This window comes from Monodelphis domestica, chromosome 3 (assembly GCF_027887165.1).
Source record: "Monodelphis domestica isolate mMonDom1 chromosome 3, mMonDom1.pri, whole genome shotgun sequence".
NCBI lineage: Eukaryota > Metazoa > Chordata > Mammalia > Didelphimorphia > Didelphidae > Monodelphis > Monodelphis domestica.
The window spans coordinates 224674793-224697657 of NC_077229.1; the positions used below are offsets into that span (position 1 = coordinate 224674793).

The following is a 22865-nucleotide window of genomic DNA, read 5'->3' on the forward strand; positions in this document are numbered from 1 at the left end:
ATGCAAATGCATTAAGAAACAAAAGTAATTGTGTATAGTGGTAGACGTGACTGAATTATGTTAGACACACATCCATTAATGGAAATACCTGAGCATCTCCCTCTGCTGAATTCTCCAAGATATCTTATATGCTTATTTTGAAAATGAAAATCAACATTATGTCTTCGTGGAAGTGTAGTTGTCAATGTCTGCAACATCTCTCCTTATACCTTTTCCATTTAAAAGGCAGAAAAGGGGGGCAGCTGGGTGGCTCAGTGGATTGAGAGCCAGGCCTAGAGATGGGAGGTCCTGGGTTCAGATCTGGTCTCAGCCACTTCCCAACTGTGTCACCCTGGGCAAGTCACTTGACCCCCATTGTCTAGCCGTTACCACTCTTTTGCCTTGGGAACCAATACACAGTATTGATTCTAAGCTGGAAGATAAGGGTTTTAACTTTACACAATAAATAAATAAATAAAATAAAAGGCAGAAAAGACATCAAACTCTAGGAAGTGTTGCATCTTCCAAGAGAAGAAAGACTGCAAACATTCATTTTATTTATAGTTCACTTTAGATGTGACACTTCCTAGGCCAGTATATATTCCCATTTTAAATACTGGTAGAATGAACCATAGAATGTTAGAATTGGAAGGTCGTTAGGTCTAATCTCATGTTATAGAGGAGGGAATTATAATTCAGATTGTTACATATGAATGGGTATACTTTTAGTTCTAATATCTAATGGCAACCAAACACCTTTTTCATAGCTTCATATAATGCATCTTTGGCAAACAGCAGAAATAACACCTTTAAGTCATCATACAATATATTTATCTGAAAGTAGGAAAGGCAGACCTCTATGTATAGGGAGGAGGCTTGGAGAAGGTGAGAAGTTTGGCTTGGGAAAGGGGAGAAGTGCTTGCTAAAAAGAAACCTCTTACAAATTATAATTATTAAGGAGTTTCTAAGCTAATTTGTTTCTGCTCTGTTGAAGAAATGTAAATTCTGTGAAATGCCTTTAAATTTCAGCATCCTTTGATAAAACCTTGTGAATGCCACTCTAGTTAATAGTTCTGATGAGAGTCTGAACTAGGTCTCTAGTCCAGTGTTCTTTGCACTATACTGTGTCACTTTCATTCACTGTGAAATACTGAGATACACATTTGCTGAATCAGGGTGGTAGTCGTTGGTAATTTGCTCTTCCACTGTATGTTCAGGTTATTTAATGGATGTGCACATGTAATTTTTGTCTTCGATTGAAAAAAATGTGCAGATTAGGGAATTTGCTGATTTACATTCCACAATCCTTTTCAGGCTGAGCTATAGCCTGAAGTTGCTTAATTTACACATCCAGGTAATTGCCAAGTTAATGAATAGAATTTTTTTCTGAATATTGTTTTCTTATTTTGACCTTGAAATGTGCATATGGAACAAATCCATTTCATTAATTTTTTACCACCTGTTAATTTCCCATATATTCATTCACCTGTTCAAGATACATCAACATCATCTCTCCAGGTCATGTAACTTACTAGCAGTTATAAGTTGAGTCAACAAAAAAATTTGTATGCAATGGGGGTAGGTGGGTGTGGAAAAGTATGAATTCTGACATTGGCAATTATGGTTTTTAATGAATTGTCATTGTTAGAATTAAAATTCTCTGGAGAGTGTGTATTAATTTATAATTATTTGTTAGATAGTAAAAACAAGTTGAGGAGAGAAAAGGCACCATGTTACATGGCCAGCCACCCAGCTGATCTGAGTTTGCTGCTTATCTTGTGTTTCCCTTCCCTAGCAAAAGGGGAAAAAAAGCTGCTTCCTTTATCCATAACTTATAACCTGGGTGATATCATTCCTTCTGGATCTCCCTGGTTGGACAGACTTGACCTCAGTCCAGTGTAGAGGCCAGTCTTCCAGATGCCAGGAGTCATATGGGACCAGAGACAAGAATCTTCCTGGATATCAGGGAGTCATGAGTGTCTCTAGCATCCTCCCATAGTATGCATAACTGCCCAATCCAAGGGGGGGAGGGGTTAAGACAAGTGGATTGTCAAAACTTTCCTTTTCTTTCTTTTTTTTTTTTATAAAACCCTTACCTTCTGTCTTGGAGTCAATACTGTGTATTGGCTCCAAGGCAGAAGAGCGGTAAGGGCTAGGCAATGGGGGTCAAGTGACTTGCCCAGGGTCACACAGCTGGGAAGTGTCTGAGGCCAGATTTGAACCCAGGACCTCCCATCTCTGGGCCTCGCTCTCAATCCACTGAGCTACTCAGCTGCCCCCAAAACTTTCCTTTTCAAAAAGGAAAGAGAGGTACAAATTTTTAGTCTATCTGGAATCTTGATGGTCTTCTCCATCTTCTCCAGGAGATCTTGCTTTCCTGCTCTAGGTTATTGGCAATACCTTTCCCTAAAACTGCTTTAAAAAGATCTTAGCCTTTGGACCTTTAGGATAACTTCACAATCCCCCTTCAGGAGGATGAGATACTGTTCAGGATTTAATCCTACTTACAAGCCCATATATAACCTGATGGTAAAACAAACTAATGCTCTAACGTAAGTTATTGGGGCTATTTGTATTGAGGGAATTTCAAAATGGAAGAAAAAGAATTGGTAGATTTCCAAGTTTCACTGCTACTACCACCCCTTTGTTATATAGATTTCCAAAGTGCTTTCATGCTATCTCATTGTCTTTTCACAACATTCTTACCAGGTGGGTAGGGAAGGTGTCCACATTTGACGTATCAGGTAACTGAGTTATGGAGTGATTTAGTTTTCTTAAGTTCACATAATTGCTAATCCTGAGATTCTACATGAGTATGTGTGGTAAATGCCTTCACCAAAGGTTATTACATTATTATGTAGAAATCATAGTCTACTGAGGAAAAAATCCTACCATATAGGTACTAGTGTATCTGAAGTTAGACAAAGGTTCCAGGTGAGTAGAGAATGAATCTCTACCCACAAGTAGAGATTTCAAGACAGGAAGAAGAGGTGAAAGGGTATGTATGTATTTTATCAGTATGAACTGTTAAGGTAGAATAACTAAATTTTTTGAGTTGGAAGGAAATTCAAAAATCACATTTTCCAGTCTCTTATATGAGTCTTTTCTCTAACATCCTTGAAAAATGATCACATAACCTTTGTTTAAATACTTTCATTGTTAGAGAGCTCACTGTTTTGTTAGGCAGCCTATTCCATTTTTTTTAACTAGGATTGTAAGTTAATAAATTCAGAACTGAAAGGAACTTTAGGGTACTGGTTCATAATGCCTCCCCCCCTCCCCCATTTCATTTTATAGATGAGAAAAACTGAGGCACAGAAACTTTTGAAGTAATTTGTTTGAAGTGACACAATAAGCTAAGAGACAGGAGCAGGTTTGATTCCAAATACATGCTGTCTCTAGGACTGATTGTTACAATTTTTTTCCCCTCAAATAAGCCATTTTTACCCACTCATCTTAATTCTGTTCTCTGGAACTTCAAGTTTTAAGAATAATTTGTAAGGTGCCTTTGATGCAAAAGTTGCAGTTTCCTTCTTTGAGTGTCAGAGGCCCTTATAGTATAATGAAGATTGTTTCTTAAATAAGAAGGGGCCTCATACCACATTTGACATTGGACCCAAACTTTAAAAATCACTTTTAAGGACTTTAATTAATAAGGCAAAGGTAACTTAAATCCAATACTGCCATTTCTTTTGCCTTGTATTTATCTTCTGTTTTTAGTTTTGAATTTTAAATGATTTGGCTTTTCTATGAAGTAGGTTTCAATCTTGTAGCACAAAAGCATTTACTCATAAATCTTAGAACTGGATAGAACCTCAGAGTCATCTGGTTCAGACTCTTGCCTTTCTAGGGAAAAAAAAGTATTTCTTCTGGCTGCTTTCATTGACAAGCTGCTAGACTCCTCTTTTTCACCTTTAATTCTGTGAACTTAGGTGGTGTTTTTAAATTGAGGAGATAGTAGAATACTGGTTTCATTCTTTTATTGTATCCTTACTCTTCTTTCCTTTCCTGTTTCCTTCCAACTGTTGTGTGAGCAGGAGTGAAATGAATAATTTTGTGTGAATAACTCTTCTTATGGGTAGGGCATTATCTTAGATGTCTCATCCACTTTCTTCTTGCATTGAGGACCCGGGCTTTGGGGAACTTAAGACTCAAGAGTGGTAATAGAAGAATTAAAAATAGCCATAATAATACTTTACATTTAGGTAGTAGCACTTTGTAGTTCTAAATGCTTTTTTGTGCATTATCTCTTCTAGTCCTCACAACCACCCTGTCAGTTATGTAGGGCAGACTATCTCCATCTTTTTTTTTTTTTTAACTCTTACCTTCAATCTTAGAATTAATACTGTGTATTGGTTCTAAGGCTGAAGAATGGTAAGGGCTAGGCAATGAGGGTTAAGTGACTTGCCCAGGGCCACACAGCTAGGAAGTGCCTGAGGCCAAATTTGAACCCAGGACCTCCTGGCTTTAGGCCTGGCTCTCAATCTATTGAACCACCCAGCTGCCCCCTCCATCTTTTATAGAATGAAGAAACTGAGATTCTTGAGAAGTTGTTATTTACTGAAGGTCATTCAGGTAATGAGTACTAGAACTGAGACTGAAAATGATACTAAATTGAGTTTTATGGAAAGATCACTTATTTTATAATGACAATTCTGGGATTGTAGGCTTTAAAAATTTAAATGAGAGTTTATTCCTCCTCTGGATTTGTCATGCTAGAGACGTGAGTGGGGTGCAAGTAAGGTGATGAGTAAGATAGATTTTTTAGATGATAGGTCCAATCTAGTCTCAGCTTTACTTTTTGTAAACTTTGTGCATGTTTCATTATCCTTTTAAGTGAATCTCTCTGTTAATGACAACATTTGGGCCATCAGTAGAATAAAGTCTTTGCAGATAATTCAAGAGCAACTATTTTTTACTTTTGTTACACTAAAAAGCATGTAACACACTACAAAGTGTGTTGGCAGGACATCATAGGCGCATATACATAGTTCACCTAATTTTGTGAACAAACTGTATTTCGTGCCCCTTTCTGCTTATGGATGTCCTATCCTTTGTATTTTCAGTTTTTGTTCTTGGAATTTACCTTTAGGTTTCCCTCGAGAGTATGTGAATAAAGGTTTTGTATAGTCCTCTCTGGTTATATTGGTTATATTGCCTTAATTGCAAAGATACCCAAAATAGGAAATATAGAGTCTGTCAAGAAGCCATGTCTTAAAAGGAAAGTTGAAAGGCCTGAGAATATTAAGTTTGGAAAAGAAAAGATTTAGGAGAAGATAACTGCCTTCAGAAGTATTGAAAATGCTGTCAGGTGGAAAAGACTTTGGACTTGTTCTTGTAGACTTCAGAGAGGATGAATCACACAGTAAAGTTGCAGAATGGCAAATTTAGAGTTGCTTTTAGAAGGGAAAACCTTTCCAACAATTACAACTATCCCCAAAATAAAATAGACTGCTTTTAGGAGTAATAGGTTTCCTCTCATTGTAGATTTTCAGAATAGGCTAGAAGACCAATTGTCAGGATGCTATGCTGGGATATTCATTTTGGGGGTATAGGTTCAAATAGTTGGTCACTGAGGTATCTTCCAACTAAAAAAAAAAAAATTCAGTTTTATGTTAACCATTTTGTTAGGAAATGGCTTCCATTTGTCTTCACTCCTGAAATTCACAAAATCTTTTCTCTGTTGAATGTTGTATGAGAAATCTGAGGAGAATTAATGTTGAATTATATTATTAGCAATATTTATGTGGGAAATCATTCATTTTCCCCTAAGCCTTTTGGGAGTTCCAAGGTTAGGCCGAATCAGCCCAGACCTCATGGCTGGATCCTTTTGTCTTTTATTAAAGGTAGGATGCAGACCTGATTTTTAAAATTTGTAATCAAGAACTCTTTCTGAGGCATTTGAAAGCATAAACCATCTTTGTCCTTGCTAAATAGATCATCTAAATTTGTGGTGTGACTAGGTCCCCAAAAAGGGAAAGTTCTAGTGAAACATGATTGAGACAACTTTTGTTTTTCTAGCCAAAGACTGTTAGAAAAAGATGAGTTTCATAAGTCCTTGACTTTGCATTTCTTAATATGCCAGAAAAGGGGCAGGTTGGCCACATTTCCCTTGTTGGTGAATTTTCACTTATTTGAAAGTAGGGCATGTTGACATTTTCCTTATTTGGCATAGACTCACCTCCTATGATGAAGTAATGAGAGAGGAATTGAAGTCTTTAAACCTACCTCCTTTTTTCAAAATATCCACCAATGAGGAAGTCTAAAGGTCTTACTATCAGGCCAGTCAGAAAGAGGACACACCTTCCTCTATAAGTAATGTTTAGCGATCACAGGGTCTTTCATTTAGGAGGTTGGTGAAATTCTTTGGTAGTAGACTTCATGCTTCTATTAACAAACAGTGTTATTTACAGGGAGATGGCTTCATATTCTTTATTGGCTAAAATTCCAAGGGCTACAAATCTTGCAGGGGAAAAGCCTAGATGTATTAGGGCATCTCTTTGATAGTAAAAACAACTATTTACTAACAAATTGCTCTTGAAATTATCACTTTTTAATGTTTTACAATTACTTTTTAACAAATTATTTTGGGTATATATTTCTTAACTCAGGAGTGAAGAATAGACCCCTTCTACTCTGATACACAGGAGCCAAAAATCAAATGTTCATACTGATATAACTTGATTTAGGCTATTTCTCTCTCTTTCTCTTTTAAGGTTTAATTTCTCCAATTTTTAAGAAGTAAAACCAGCAATACAAAGACATTCAGCAAATACAACAGATAATTTAAACACTTAAGCAAAATTGAATATGGTGTGTGGGACAGCTCCCTGGACTTGGGGTAAGGGAAACATTTTGAGAAAGACCTGCTTTTGAATTCTTGATTCCAAACTCATTAGCAGTTGACCATGGACTAACTAATGTTCTTGGGCCTGTGTTAACTGAGCCCACTCACTCAAATGATTCAGGCTTGGAATTGGTATAAAGTGCTTCTACTCTATAAATTTGATAAACATAAATTTACTTATGACAAAAGATTAAGAGGATTCAATTTCTGCTTTCCTAGGCTTTCATGTGTGCTACTACAAACTCTGGATCAGAGGAACTTCCAGGAAGGCAATAGCAGGCAGGTTTTGATAAATCTTTTACACCACTTCGTAATAAGATGTGGTTTTTTAAAAAATGTCTTTAGGGATAAAGAAGCAATGTTTGATGCTAATAGTTCAAGCCCTAGTCCCTTGGATCAACCAAACTTGGAAGGATGGCCTCCTTGTCTCCTTAAAGGAAACCCAGCTCAGTCTTCTCTGACCTCAGGATCACTAGGGGCCTTAATTTTGCTCATCTGTAAAATATGGCAACTAATACTTGTGGGACTTATATCATGGGATTGATTGTTGGAAAAATCAAATAGACTTGTTTAATAAGGGACTATTTTGATTGGTAATTGATAACTAAAGATCAGGCTGTTATCTTCTTTTTTATTTCTCCCTTCCTCCCTTCTTTTCCTCCCTTTTCCTCCCTTCAGCCTCCCTTTTCTTCCCTTCAGGCTCCTTTCTTTTGGTTTCTCTAAATCAAGTCAGAGTGAGTTTATGATGTCTCAAATGAAATATTCTTTCTCTTTTTTAGCTTAAGTAAGGGGTTTATTTGGGGAAGACAGGAAAGATGGAGGTAAGAGGGTTGGGGATTTCCCTAATACTACAATGAGTCTCAGTTTGGAGGATGGTGGAATATTTCAATTGGGAGAAATGGCTGATCTGGAAGTTCATCACTATCACAACAGAGTAAATCAGAGAGAGAGCTGGACTTTGTCCTTCTTTCTTCTGTCTTCAAAGTCAAAAGACAACCTCTCCTTTCTGTCTTCAAGGATAAAGGTATAACCCTTCAGTTGGTCTGTTCCTTTTTTCAACTGCATTTCCCGGTAACATTCCAAAAAGAATACTCTTGTTTGAATGACAGGTCATCAGTCTCAGCTACTCCTGTCTTGTTGCATGCTTTCCCACTTTCTCTCTTCCACACTTGGTAAATCTTAAAGTGTCATGTAAAGGTTATTTATTATTGAGAACAAAATCAGTATTGCTTCATTTTTTAACACTATGGTTAGTTGAAATGGAAGGGGGAAGAGAAAAAAAGAAGAGTATAGACATGCTGAAGGGAGAGAGACCAAAGAAAGATGAAGTAGGTAGAGTACACCACTTCAGGGTATTGTCACCACTTATCATTTCTCCTTGAAAGGGTAATTAGTTTAATAACAATTGTTCGCAGCTTTTCAGCTCTTTAAAAAAAAATCAGTTATAAATAACTCTTCAGAGCCATTATTTTTCATGACTTAGCCACAGCAACCCAAGGGAGAAATAATTTTTCTGGGTGACAAAAGTGGTGACCAGAATAATATTATTGTCTGGCCTGAACAAAATAAAGCAGTAGTTCAGTGAATCCCCATGGTTATTCTGACTTAATTATATTAGAGACTTTAATAACCTTAAATCTAGATATGTAGAAATTTTTGTTTTCATTTGGTGGGGCACCATCCTAGGAGGCTCCCCAAGAACTGGGACCATGAGCATGCAGACTGCATTTAATTAGCTCCAGGGAGAAGTTTAACAGTTGTAAAAGCCAAACTAAGATAGAGGAGATTTACTTGAATGTAGTTATAAATGTTTATAGTAATTGGTGTTCATTTAAGGCACCAGAATATGGGTTCTATCCCTGGAGGAGTGACCCTTTCCCTGTGTAATTTTTGTTCAGCTAGTACATTTTTGTGGTACTCTAAAGACTAAATGAAAAGCCTGTCTTGTTGAGTGTATGATAGGATATGGACTTTTCACTCCAGAGGTTTGGCTTACTACAGATGTAGTCATTAAAAGAAAATGGGAACAGCTAGGTAGGCTGAGTAGATAAAGAGCCAAGCCTGAAGATGAGAGATCCTGGGTTCAAATTGGGCCTTAGACACTTCCTAGCTGTCTGATCCTAGGTAATTCACTTAACCCTTATTGCCTAGTCTTTAACAGTCTTCTGCTTTAGAACTAATATATAGTATTGATTCTAAGACAGAAGGTAAGTTTTTTTTTTAAAGATGTATCCAAATCCTGTGCCTTAAATGTTAAAATATAGGCAATCATAAAATATCTCCCAAGTGAATGAATTAAAAACGAAGATGGATTCATCTTTTTGTTCAAACTTTCTGTTAAAAAAATTTCTTAGTCACCTTGGTTACTTGTTATTCTTTCTCCTTGACCCTGACTACCCTATAAATATGTAATTGCTTCTAATTTAATAGTATTTTATTTTGAAAGGATCACAATTTTATTCATATGGGATCATCAGCCTTAACATTCTGTGGCTCAGAAGATTACATAGCAAATTGAGAGACCTTTAGAGTCAGTGATGATTTGGATGTATTTATAACCCATCCAACTGAGTCTGATTATCCTGCAGGATATGAAACAGTAACCTATAATCTGATCTTTCAGATGGACAGTCCCAAATTCTGTCTGCAAGAAACAATGGAAAGCATTCATTTCAAGCCTTGACAGGCCATGAGATTATGAAGCTTTAAATGAGATCATCTTTATTGCTTTGGCTTCTCTTCATTTTCCTTGAAGTTGGTTCAGACATTAGTGTTAATCGGTTGTGGCCTTAAAGTTACTGTAGCATCATATACTAATGCTAGTGGGAATATTGGTTTTCACATGACATGAAGCATTTATTTTCTATAATATTTACCATTTAAAGGTACCTACCAACTGAAACGGAAGCAGAAGAGCAAGAAATGGGAATTAGAATAATGTCACATGAAATTCTTAAGTAGCCTTTGAGGTCTGCTGGAGCCTGAAGGTACTTTGGCAAATGAGTGCAAATTTTTAAATGCTGCCACTGGATTTGGAAAGGAAGTGCAGAGAAGAGATTTCTAAATACCAAATATGAATATAGTCTCTAACCTGAATGAAGGGCAATGATAATTATTAGGGAGATTAGGCTAAGGGGAAGTTAAGCAAGGAAATGAACCTAAATGAAATGAATGGCTGGCTCTTGGAAGCCTCAGTTATGCTATGATCCTTAAATACTGAATGTGGTCTCCATTGCTGACGGTTCCATAGCCTAGTGCCCTAAGTGATTTTCCTTAATTCTTTCTCTCTTAAAAAACAAAACAAAACCAAAACTCTAACTTTCCATTCTAGAATCACTATTAAGTATTATTAATAGATATTAATAATATCTAAGGCAGAGGAGCAGTAAAGGATAGGCAATGGGAGTTAAGTGACTTGCCCAGGGTCACACACCTAGGAAGTATTTGAATCTATATTTGAACCCAGTATCTCTCATTTCCAGTCCTGACTCTATCCATTTAGCCACCTACCTTTCCCCCTTTCCTTTATTTTTAAGTATAAGTTGCTTTCTATATTTGGATGTGTCTTGAATTTTAGAGTTAAATATATCCCTTTTAAGTGTTTTGCTTTAACTTGTTCTTTATCTTAAAGCAGGAGATTTGGGAGTGAAGCCCAATTATTAACTGTATGGCCATAAACAAACCATTTAAGCCCCTAGAACCTTGGTTTCTTCTGTAAAGTTGAGAGGATAATACATACACCAGCTCCTTTACATGGTTGTTGTAGAGGAAGCTCTTTGTACATCTTAAACTATGTGAATCTTAAAAATTTTCAGACCCTACTTAATAGGGTTAGGATTGTAAACCTTAAAAATTCCCCATTGGGACCATTCCCCATTTGGGCAGTGAAGCTAACTTAGATCAAGAATGTGAGAACTCTACTTAGATCAGGAATATGAGACCTCTACTCCACCCCTACTTAAGTCTGCTTTAGGGGAAAAAACTCCTTGCTGAACAATGAAAAGTACTTAAACCCATACTTAAGCCATGCCTATTTTAGGACTAATACAAAAGGGTGCTAAGTACCTATAAAGGTCAGGCAACTTGTGAATTTACAAGGAACAAAGAGGTGAAAACTTACTCAGAGATTCTAGTCTACTCAGGTGTGAATTACTCAAAAGATTAGTCTACTCAGGTGTGAACTAAGAATGGTCTGTCCTTTGAAAAACGTCTACTGTAATTGGTAGATATAAGGACTTAGGGGAGGTGACAGGAGAAAATGCCCTTTAAATAGGAGCTCAGATTCATTCAGATGTGCATTCAGATTGAGGATTGAGCTGGTGGAGGCAGCTGAGATGATGCTGGCCTGGTGTCACTAAATCCTTGCTTGGACAGATCTTGTGGTGAGTGATTAAGGACTGACTGATCTTTCTCTTAAGGGCTTAGGCCTGGATTGGCCAGGGCTGCCCTGGGCCGGCCTATCCTTTTCTCATTATTCCCCCTTTTCTCAATTCCTCATTGTTATTAATTAAAATTTCTATAAAACCCAGTTGACTTGGGTATATATTTAATAATTGGGAATATTTCCCTGGTGACCACCTTATATTTGATTTAAAAACAAGACACTGTAGTGAAAACATATTTCCTGTGATCACAACTTATTCATCTACTCTTATATCAACTACAATTTAAGTCTTCCACTATTTTAATCATTACAGTTTATATACTTAACTATTTTAATTATTACAACTACTATATTAGTCGCAATTATTATTTCATGATGGGGGTGGTTCCTGGCTTTGAGGAAGCCTTACAATCCTAGGGGAGACTCTTGCCTTGAAGATAATCCTTTTGGTGTATTAGTTTTTTGTTTTATTTTTATTTGGTCAATTTCAAACATTATTCCTTGGTTACAAAAATCATGTTCTATTCCTCCCTCCCCTCCCCCACCCCTCCCCATAGCTGACACACAGTTCCACTGGGTATTACATGTGTCCTTGATCAGAACCCATTTCTATGTTGTTAGTGTTTGCATTAGGATGTTCATTTAGAATCTACATCCCCAATCATATTCCCCTCGATCCATGTAATCAAACAGTTTTTCTTCTGTGTTTTTACTTCCACAGTTTTTCCTCTGAATGTGGATAGTGTTCTTTCTCATAGATATCTCTGGGTTGTTCAGGATCACTGCATTGCCACTAATGGAAAAGTCCATTACATTCAATTGCACCACAGTGCATCAGTCTCTGTGCACAATGCTCTCCTGGCTCTGCTTGGTATATTAGTTTTTTAAAAGTGCTGACTACTTTTACTTATTTTTGTTATTCTTCATACAGTTGTGATTTTACTATCAAGGCAAGCTTGTGAAACTTAAACCAGGGCAATTTCCTCCTAGTTTGCTGTCTCATTAAGGTGTTTTATTGGGTAAATCTTTGAAAGGTCATTTGAGTTCTGGTTCTCATTCTGTACATAGTCACACATCTCTCACGTCTTCTTTGAAAATAGGACTGTGAAAGGTGATTTCAAGGAAGTGTTTCTTGTGCCTTGAGAAACTACCCTCCAATTTGATAAATCAGAGAGATGAAAATTCAGCCTAATAAGAATATTGACCTCAAATATAGTTGAAATAATAAATCTTTAAAATGTTGAAAATGCTACTGGAGATATATCATTAAAAGGTTTTGAAAATATCTTTCTTCTATATAAACAGACAAAAATTTTAGTAGTGTGTTACCCTTTGATTTAATTGCTGGGAATTCAGTTTCCATTCCATTTGTTATTTTTATTTTATATATACCTATACAGGCACCTGTTGTCTCCCCTAATAAAAATATATGCGCCTTAAAAGTAAGGATTTTGTCATTCTTTGTGTTGACATATTCAGTACATAGCATAGTGCCTGGCACATGACAGATGCTTAAATAAATACATATTTACTGATTATTAAGCCTTTTCTCTGTTCAGGGCACTGTACTTTCTGTGCTTTGCACAAAATGTACTTAAAACATCACTCTTGAGGCGTTATGCAACTTTCTGCTGAAGGTTGTTTATACATTTCGTTTTCTTTAAATGTTAAGTAATTGGAACATCTGAATCAGTGAATTGAAATGAAAGATTTGTAACTATCTTTACTAATGAATTCAGTAAACTCCAAAAATAAATTTTGCCAGAATATTTGCATTGATACCCCTTTACTCAGCATTAGGTCTAAAGAATATATTTTTAACATGATTATTTTATAGGGATCAGGAAGGAAAGATGAGCAGAAAAATAGAATTTATAAAAAACTGCCAATTTATATCTCACTAATCCAATACAACGAGACAGGAACACATTTAAGAGTTCCCTTAAGATTATGTAGAAACATTAGAATTAAATCTTGAAGAAGAAATTTCACTTAGGGCATAGGCTTTTATTTATTTATGTTTTTCATTTTCTTCCTCTAACCTCTTTCCATACCAGGGGAAAAAAAAGGAAAAGGAAATCTTGTAACAGATATGCATAGTTCAGCAAAACAATTTCCCACACCTTCATGTGTCATTTTGCATATTTAATCCATCTCTAATTAGAGGCAAGTGGTGTTTTTTTTATATAATTGATCCTCTGGAGTGATGATTAATCATTGCATTTATGAGAGTTTTTAAGTCTTAGAGCTGTACCTCTTTATAATGAAGATGTTATAGTATAGATTATTATGGCTTGCTTACTTTACTCTGCATACAGGTTTTCCCAGGTTTCTCTGACAGCATCCCTTTCAACATTTCTTAGGGCATATTAGTATTCCATTACATTCATATGCCATAATTTGTTCAGCCATTCCTCCCTAAGCCTTGCTCCCAACTCCCAGTTCTTGCCACTGTAAAAAGGCTGTTATAAATATTTTTATATGTATGGATCCTTTTCTATCTTTGATCTCTGATAATGGGATTAATAGTTGTATAGCTGGGCAAAAGGGCATGCATAGATTAGTAACTTTTTGATTGTTCCAAATTTGCTTTACAAAATGGCTAGATCAATTCCAGGCTTTACTGTCTTTTTTTCTTTACTCCTCTAGAATTTATCATTTTACTTTTTACAAAAATCATCTTTGTGAATCTGATAGATATAAGGTTAAAAACCCCAAAGTTAATTTCTCTAATTGTTGAGAGTTTGAACAATTTTTTTCTAATATATTGTGGGCCTTATTTTTTTTAATTTGGACCAATTCCTTATATATTTTGGAAATTAGCCTTTTAACTGACAGTCTTTTAGGAGCCCCAAGTTATTCAACATAATTAATAAGGTAATAACAGTAGAGCTATGGGTAACTTAGGCTTTTTTCCCACACCTATATTTGCCAAAAGAAAACTTAAAAAAAACCCCAATTCTCAAACATTGCCATAATACTAAATATCACTAAGAAGTGATCTGCTTCCATGATGAACCATCAGCCAGCTTAATACTTACCAATTGTCAGACCTACTCATTTGCCATTTACACATTTCTCCACAGCCCATTGCCATACTACTAATTTGGCCCAGTTTGCTGACCTTTGGCATAGGAGACAGAAAGCTAAACATAATTAGTTTAAGTGGTACCATTGAAATGTAGTGTTCCTCTAATTGTACAGGTAGTTACAGAAGAGATAGAAGACACTAAGTTCCTATGTTTAATGAGCTAATAGGAGAAAGGGACATTAAACCATGATCTAAGCTATGATTAAATTCCAGTATCAATTGTGTAAATGATAAGTTCTGTAGGAATTAAGGAATGATAAATCAATGAATAACTGAGGAAAACTATGTTGAATTAGAATTAGACTTAAAAAAGTAAAAGGATTTTGTTAAAGGCTAAGGGAAGTATATTCTAGGAATGGGGTGCAGCATGAACAAAAAGCAGGTTTGAGAGATATCATGTTATATTTGGGGTTTATTGAGTATTTAATAGAAACTAAGGACTTAGTCTGAGGAGTTGTGGGAAGGATTGGTTAAGAGTCACTTACATAAGTAGTATTTTAAGGGTCCATGATTTAATTAGTATAGATATCCCTCCACCAATAGGGCAGTGAGGTGGCACAGTGGATGGAGTGCCAGGCCTAGAGTTGAGAAAGAGTCATCTTCCTGAGTTAAAACCTGGTCTCAGAAACTTGCTGGTTGTATGACCCTGAGTAAGCCACTTGATCCTATTTGCCTCAGTTTCTCATCTGTAGAATGAGCTCAAGAAGGACATAACAAACTATTCCATTTTCTCTGCCAAGAAGACCACTCTTGGGGTCATGAAGTGTCAGTCACCAGTGAAACAACTAAACACCACCACCCAATTATTGATAAAGTTACTTCATTTTAGGGTACAATCTTTGAAAGTTGCTGTGGCCAAAAGATTCATCTAACCAGCTAATCCACTGGTGAGCCATATTCTGTTTAGCAAGTTGGGTCTTTAAGCAACAGTTGTATCGTTTGTAATGAAGTTGTACTTGGAAATTATTTCTAGGTGGGTAGAACCTGCCATACCTTTTAAGAAGCCAGTATCTACCTCCAAGTCACAGTGAGGTATCAAGAGTCAAAATGTGGTAGAGGGGGATCACGTCATATTTGAACGTCAAGTTACAGTAATAATAAATGCCAGGGAGGTGGCACTTTGTAGTTTTGCAACCTGATTTCTTAGTAACAGTTCTTTGAGGTAGATTTCCATAGATTTCTGAAAAGTTAAATGGCTAACCTTGGGTCAGCAAGCTAAGAAGTATCACAATAGGATTGGCTTCTAGGTTTTCCTGCTCTTATCTGTCTATTGTCTATCTGTCCAGACCCACAAATATCCATATTTTTGTACTGATCAACTGAATTTTTTTGCATGAATTTAATTATAATTAATTACATTTAGTTCCAAGTTCAATGACTCATCAGTTCAAGATTGCTAGCATGACAACTGGTGGCAGTCAGTTGAATAAAGGTAGCAGTGGGAGGGTCATTAGATTCTACTAGTTTGTTGGCTAGTTATTTAGCTAAAATTTTGCCCCCCAAAGCTCTGTCCTGACTCATACTTTTTTCCCTTAAAGTTGCAAAGAGCTGCCATTTCTACCTCGATAATATATCTTATTTCTGGCACCTTCTATACTTCTTTTAAATACTCCTCAGATGGACATTCCTGCCAGGGTGTCTCATAATTCATCTTCCACACCACCTGCCAAGTAATCTTCTTTATGCATTATGATTGTGTCACTCACTATTAGCAATTTCATTAGCCCAATTAGGCTCTTTGTAGATGACTCCTCATGTTCTTATTTCTGTTGAGGGCACCACCATTTTTCCAGTCACAGAGATTCACAGCTTTAGAGTCATGCTCAACTCTTCTAAATCCCTCACACCTTGTATTTGCCAGTTGCCAAATCTTTTGTTTACTTCTACAATGTTTCTTGCAATTCATCTGCTTTTTCACTCATACTATAGTTCACAGCCTTGTTACTTCTTACATGGATTATAGCAGTAGTAGTTTCATAATTGGAATGTCTTTCATGTCTTTCCTTTATAGAGGGCAGAAACTAGACTCAGTTCACTACACTGTATTCCCTTCTAATCACTTTTTTTAAATGTTGCCTATTTTCAGTCTATTTCCTTTTTTCTCTGTATTCCATTTGGCTGCTAAATTTATATTTCCAAGATATAGGTTTCACCTTTTCTTTCCCTTGCTTGAAATTTCTTTAGTGACTCCCTTTGCTTCTAGGATAAAATACATATAGAATCCTCATCCTGGAATTTTAAGTCATATACATATATATATATATATATATATATACATATATATATATATATATAGTGGTTTATGTTTACCTTTTCAGACTTGTCAGATATTCCCTTTCATGTATTCTATTCCAGCCAAACTAGACTACTAAACTACTTGTTTCCCCCAACTTGACCTTCAGTCTCTCCTCTCCATGTCTTTGTACAGGCTGTGTCATCTTTACCTGCAATGATTTCCCTCTTCCCCTCTTAGAATCACTGATTTCCTTCAAGGTGAAATGTAGATCTCTCTGCCTACATGAAGCCTTTTCTGAGCTTCCCAGATAGTGCTATTTTACTTTTAAAATCATATATATTTACATGTGTGTGCCTAATCAAATGTAAAGTCCTCTAAACTCAGAAACTCTTTAAAAAATTTGCCTTTATATCCTCAGTACCTAGCATAGTACTGTGTACATAGTTAGAATTTAATAAATGATTTTTTGACAGGATAACTATATAATAATTAAAATAGTATACTGAAAAAATGTGAAAAATTTAAGAAATTTAATTAATTAATTAGATAATGAGATAATTAACCACGACTCCAAGGACTGATGATAAAGTATGATTTTTTTACCCCTTGAGAGAGCAGCGATCATCTTGGGGGTAAAGAATGAGATCTACATTTTCAGAAATGGTTGATGTGTGGACTTGTTTTGATTATGCATATTTATTATAATCTAATCCAGTAAACATTTATTAAGTGCCTACTATGTGCCAGGCACTGTGCTAAGCACTTGGAGATATAATTAATAAAAAGAAAGGCAGTCCTAGAGTTCAAAGAGCTTACAATCTAAATATGGAGACAACACACAAAAAGAGGTAAGAAAGGAGAGGGGAAGGAAGGTGGGAAGGGTCACCAAAAGGAATCCAGCATGGAGGAGGATATCTTGTTCCATGGAGTTGAAATTAGACAGGACAGCAGATGCAAAGTGTAGTGAACTGAGTCTAATTTCTGCCCTCTATAAAAGAAAGACATTAAGAGAAGTTTGCTGCTCAGCCTTCCAATGAGAGGAGAGAGGAGGCTGAGAGGTAGGCTTGAGTTAGCAGCATAGAGGGTGTAATAGAGAGAGAGGGACTTGAAAGATGATGGGGTCAGAAAAACAGCTGCTTTTGGGGACTGAATTCTGGGTAGCACTTCCTTTTCCTCCACTAAGATGGATAGCTATAATGGAGTCAGTTAGACCAGAGGGTAAATCTACCCCTCACAGCTTTCTTCTTTTGAGGAATTTTGAAAATCCTCCCTCCTATTACATAGACTTTGAGACAGTTACGCTGTAATTATCTAATTTATTTTCTTGAAAGGAAGGGAGAGAAGGTAGAGGGAAACAGGGAAATCCCTGCTAACTATTTCTTGTGGACACTTTTGATGGTGGGATCAAAAACGGTCTTCAAGGAATATAGCTTTGAGTTCTTCTAAGGGAAATTATAGTCCAAGGGTTGTCTTTAGTTTGGGCAAGAAACTTCAGTCAGCTTAGTCAAGCAAAAGGGTATGAGAAGAGTAACTCTCCTATCCAGCTCTTTCCCAGTCTTAGATAGAAGACTAACCAGAATCTCTGACCAAAAGGAAAACCAACAGTTTTCCTTTTGAATCTTTAAGGAACTCTTCCATCCCCCTGCAAATTCTGAATGCTCCATTTGACTCTCCAGAAACATTTTTCTTCAACTTGCAGGTTTCCCTTGTTTTTGGCAAATTCCTTGTTCATAAATCTCCCATTTCTGTGTTCATGGAAAAGTCAACCAGACTTTTGTCCATGATTTTCAGTGCTTACCTAAATGATACACTAATATCTTCTAACTATCAATTCTATGAAAACATACTATCCTAAATATTCTACCACCACCCCAAAATAACAAATCCTAATCTATCTTCACTATCCTAATTCTTACTAAATCCTAATCTAAGATTTTGGTTTTGTAGAAACATGGGAAAAGGTAGTGAAGGTCAAATTCAAATACAGAAGTATTTTTTTGATCACAAATAACAGATTTAATAATTGTAACATATTTGCAACAAAATATACTTTCCTGTCACAATGAACTATAACAATTTCTTTTTTCTTTTTTAAAACATTATTTTATTTGGTCATTTTCATACATTATTCATTGGAAACAGATCATTTACTTTTCTTACCCGCCACCCCTTCCCTAGCCGGTGCGCGATTCGTCTGGGTATCACATGTGTCCTTGCTCTGAACCCATTTCCTTGTTGTTGGTATTTGCATATAACAATTTCTAAGTATGAACTTTTATAAATTCTATTAATTCCTAATGTAACTATATGTCTATTAAACTTATCATAAAATATAGTATCATTCTGTCTCAAGTTTCAAACTTCCCTGAACTAGTCTTTCCCTGTGTGTGAATTGTTAGTAAATATTAGTATCCTAACATTTATATTAGTAAATTAATCCATTAGTATGATACAAATGTACATTTTTTCTGTACAAACTTTACATATGTATACTATGACACATTTGTACATGAGTTCTGACCAGAAGTCATTCAGACAAGAATTTTTTTGTAACTTCCTGCCTGCCTGAGTCCTGTAGAAGCTCAAATAAGTTGATTTTATTTCCATGCAATCCAAAATATTTGTGTGTCCTAATGTACTTACTCCATCCATGAGTCCTCTTCATGTTATGCTTTTGGTGTAAATGTGTCTGCATTGACCTATATGTGAGATTAACATGTATGATGAATAATCTTATTTGACCCTTTATCATCAGTTCATGATTTTAAAATTCTTTTGGTGTCCTTGGTGTTGATTGGGCAGGAGTGAAAGAGACAGATACAGAAACAGAGAGACTTTGAAGTATTGTAAATAATCTAAAAAAGTGTGCTCTAGGGTTCTAAGCTATAGTAGTCAGTTTTGCATTAATATGGTGGGTCTCAGGAAATGGAGAGGGAATGGAGAAGGCCACCAGATTTCCTAAAAAAGGGCAAACCAGTCCAAGTTGGAAAGTGGAACACTGATGTTGATCAGAGTGGGTTGGGCCCCCGAGTTGTTCCTATACTTCCAGCCTGAGCAGTTTGGGAGACCTAGTTTTTAAAAAACAAACCAACAACTATAAAAGTGAATAGAAGAGGGCAGCTAGGTGGCTCAGTAGATTGAGAACTATGCCTAGAGATGGGAGGTCCTGTATTCAAATCTGGCCTGAGATACTTCTTAGCTCTGTGTGACCCTGGGCAAGTCACTTAATCCCCACTCTCTAGCTCTTAACCACTTCCTCTGCATTGGAACCAGTACAGTGTATTGATTCCAAGATGAAAGATAAGGGTTTTTTAAAAAAAGTGAATAAAAGAGTATATAGCTAAGGCAGGACCCTTCTGAAAAATAACATCAAATTTATAGAGCTGTATGTAATAAGAGATTTGTTCTTTCATATACAACCCTCTTTATTGGCTCTATTTGTTTAAGAAAGCTCATTTTATTTAGTATTTGTTAAGTTCAGAATTTAAAAAATTATTGTTGAATTGAACTGTGGGTAACATTTGGACTAATCAGATGTTGGACAATTGGTGTCTAAATGAATGGAACTTTGCAAGAGTATTACATTATTGAACTTGAAAAGTGTTAATGTGTTCTACAAATGGAGATAATCTCATTCTTTATAGTAAAATTTCTCAGGATATTGTTCACAGGGTGTTATTTACTTGCTATTTTGTGTTTCTTTCTCTATTTAAAAACAATTTTCTCTTTTGTCACTCCCCTTCTGTAAGACTATAGGAACATGGAGCAATTCTGTAATCCTGTAGATTAAAACCTCTTGGTCTAGTGAGTATAGTATGATTTAGTTACTTTCCAATATCCTTCACCTCTTGTGTCTCCCAAACTGTGCATGTATCTGGAGGTGAAAAGGTGAAAGGGTTGATCTGGGAAATGGCATACACCAAAGGATGTCAGGAATTTCTGTTCTCTCTTCTGTAATGTTATTCCCATTGAATCAGCAGACTGAAAAAGGCAAGGTTGAAAGTGAGGAGTCCAGTATGTTCTAAAAATGTTTTGCTGAAATAGGCAAAGTGTGGCTTCAAGTGATGACTTAATGTTTCTACTTTATCCCTCTAGATTCCTCATCAGAAGGTGTTATGGTATGCGTGGTGGATGAAATGGGATCAGGACACATGGAGAGGAGGGTGTGTGTGTGAATGGATGAATGAGTATGAGTGAAGAGGTTCTTTATGGTATTTTTTAAATCACTATCATTTTCCTAAGAGTTTTTGACTGGTTGCAGCAAAAGTTGAGGAACCAAACTTCAAAATTGTTACTGTTTCAGACCCCCAAGCAAATTAGTCACTTTCCTTCAATGGATAATTGATTTTTTTTTTGTTTTGTTTAACTGTACACTGACTGACCAGAACTGCATGCTTGCTTTACAGTAGGGGTGTAATTTCAGCAGCCCAGTGACAGACTTCTATTTTTATTGAAATGTTCAGGCATCTGTGTGCAAACCACTGTGGTATTTCACACCGGAAGTTACTGTCTGGTGTTTGTCTCCCTCTCTTCTCCTCCCCCCACCCCCACCCCCAAGCGGCATCTGGCACTGTGTATTTTCTTGTTAGTAGGAGTAGATAGCCTGAGTTCATTGCTTTTTTGCAGAATTGGGGGGGAAAGAGGAATAAAGAAAAGGAAAATAGCTTTTTTAGCTCAAAGTTAGCTTAAGGTCAGACCTATCCTATGGGTTGCCAAGGACTCATGATTTAGATTTGGTGATACTGAGTTAAGTCAAGTTTTTTATTTAATGACAGATCTAGTTTCATCATTGTTACTAATAATCCTGTTCTTTGCTCTTTAAACATCAGCCAGCTTTCTTGCATTCCTTTGTTGGTATCTTCTGTAGGCTCTCATAATTCAAAGTAGGCTCAGACTACAAGAGATTAAAATAAATTTGCTGCCCCAACTTTACACTATTTGCCCCAGTTACCTGGAAGAGTTGAGGAAAGGATCTGCATTGGAACATGAGTCATCTTTCTTATTGTTGGAGAGCTTTTTTTGTGCTATATCTTTGTTATAGTAAACAAAGTATTGAATAGATCTGAGAATTTTAGATTTTGGGGCTTTTGTGTATAGTTTGGACATAACCACTAGAACTATGCAGAAGATGTAGCTTTCTGCTTTCACTTATTCAAACAAACATACATAAGATCCTTGTTAGCCTTTTCTAATGAGGTACGTAAAACCAAGGATAGAGACCAAAGGACTTAGTTTCACAGATCAGGATTCCTTTCCTACGTTAGTCTGAACTACTTGTTCTCACTTTTTAAGATTCTTTGTTATCTGGAGCCTTTTTTTCTGTGTCCTGAATTTCTGATTGATGATGATTCTGATAATGATATCATCTCTTTACATTTATATGACTTATTTTATTTTCCAAAGTGCATTATCTTATTTCTTTGTTGAAAAAAATTTATTGTTAATTTCTGTTTACATGAGATTCTTCTCTGGATATACTGCCTCAGCTAACCATATTGAATTTGACCTTGTGGCAAAGGAAAAAAAGTTAAGCAAAAGCAACTGACATGGTGATTGCATCTGACAATTTATATACTATTAATCAAAAAGTATTAAGTTCCTACTATGTGCCAGGCACTGTGGTAAATGCTAGGTATACCAAAAAAAAAAATCCAAAGACAGTCCCTGTAGTAAGATATTAAGGAGAAGAGAGTAATCAGACAGTATTAAAAGCTGCATAGAATTCAAGGAGAATGAGGATTGAGAAAAGGCCATTGTCAACTAAGCAACTAAGAGATCACTGTTAACTTTAGAGAACATTTTTTTGTGAAATGATAAAGAAATCCTAAGTACTAGGAAGACTTCTACAGTATTATAGAAATTACTTGGGACAATCCATAATTTTGATATGATTTAATTTTTGTAACTACCTTGGCAATGCATATGATGTGTGTACTTCAAATGATGTTAGGCTGATTCAAAACACTTGACCAGATGAAACCAGATTGAGCTGATTTTCTCACCCAGAGGGAAAGTTCTAGATGTCACTTGTTAATTGTTAGGTTTTGTTCCATACATGTTTTACTTGCTGTCTTTTGTTGCGTTTTTAATTCTGTGATTTGAGGAATGTATTTTACTCTAAGGAAGCCATGCAAAAGTTGTAGCTATTGAAAGAGTACATTTCAATAACCATTAGCTGTTGAAGCTATTGTTGGTTTGGGAAGTTAGGTATTTCAGGAATCATTTAAGTCTGCAATAAAACTGGATCAGTCAACTGGTCCTGGAAGGGAAATAGAACACTTTTTCTTCACTCCCAGGCTCTCCCTTTATCATTTTCACTCAGCTCCCT

The 22865-nt window shown here is 36.0% G+C and overlaps 1 protein-coding gene across 5 annotated transcripts in view; it reads left to right on the forward strand.

Annotated features, from left to right (window-relative positions):
* Nucleotides 1–22865, forward strand: part of SLC66A2 (solute carrier family 66 member 2) — a 159893-nt gene that overhangs the window by 102831 nt on the left and 34197 nt on the right. The window contains exon 6 of one of the 5 annotated variants that reach the window (XM_056823540.1): nucleotides 6696–16481. The exons of the other annotated variants lie outside the window; for them this stretch is intronic. Coding sequence (XP_056679518.1) covers nucleotides 6696–6717 — 22 coding nt within the window. The 3' untranslated portion in view covers nucleotides 6718–16481. Of the gene's footprint in view, nucleotides 1–6695; nucleotides 16482–22865 lie in introns of those variants that run through there. 5 annotated transcript variants of the gene reach the window in all.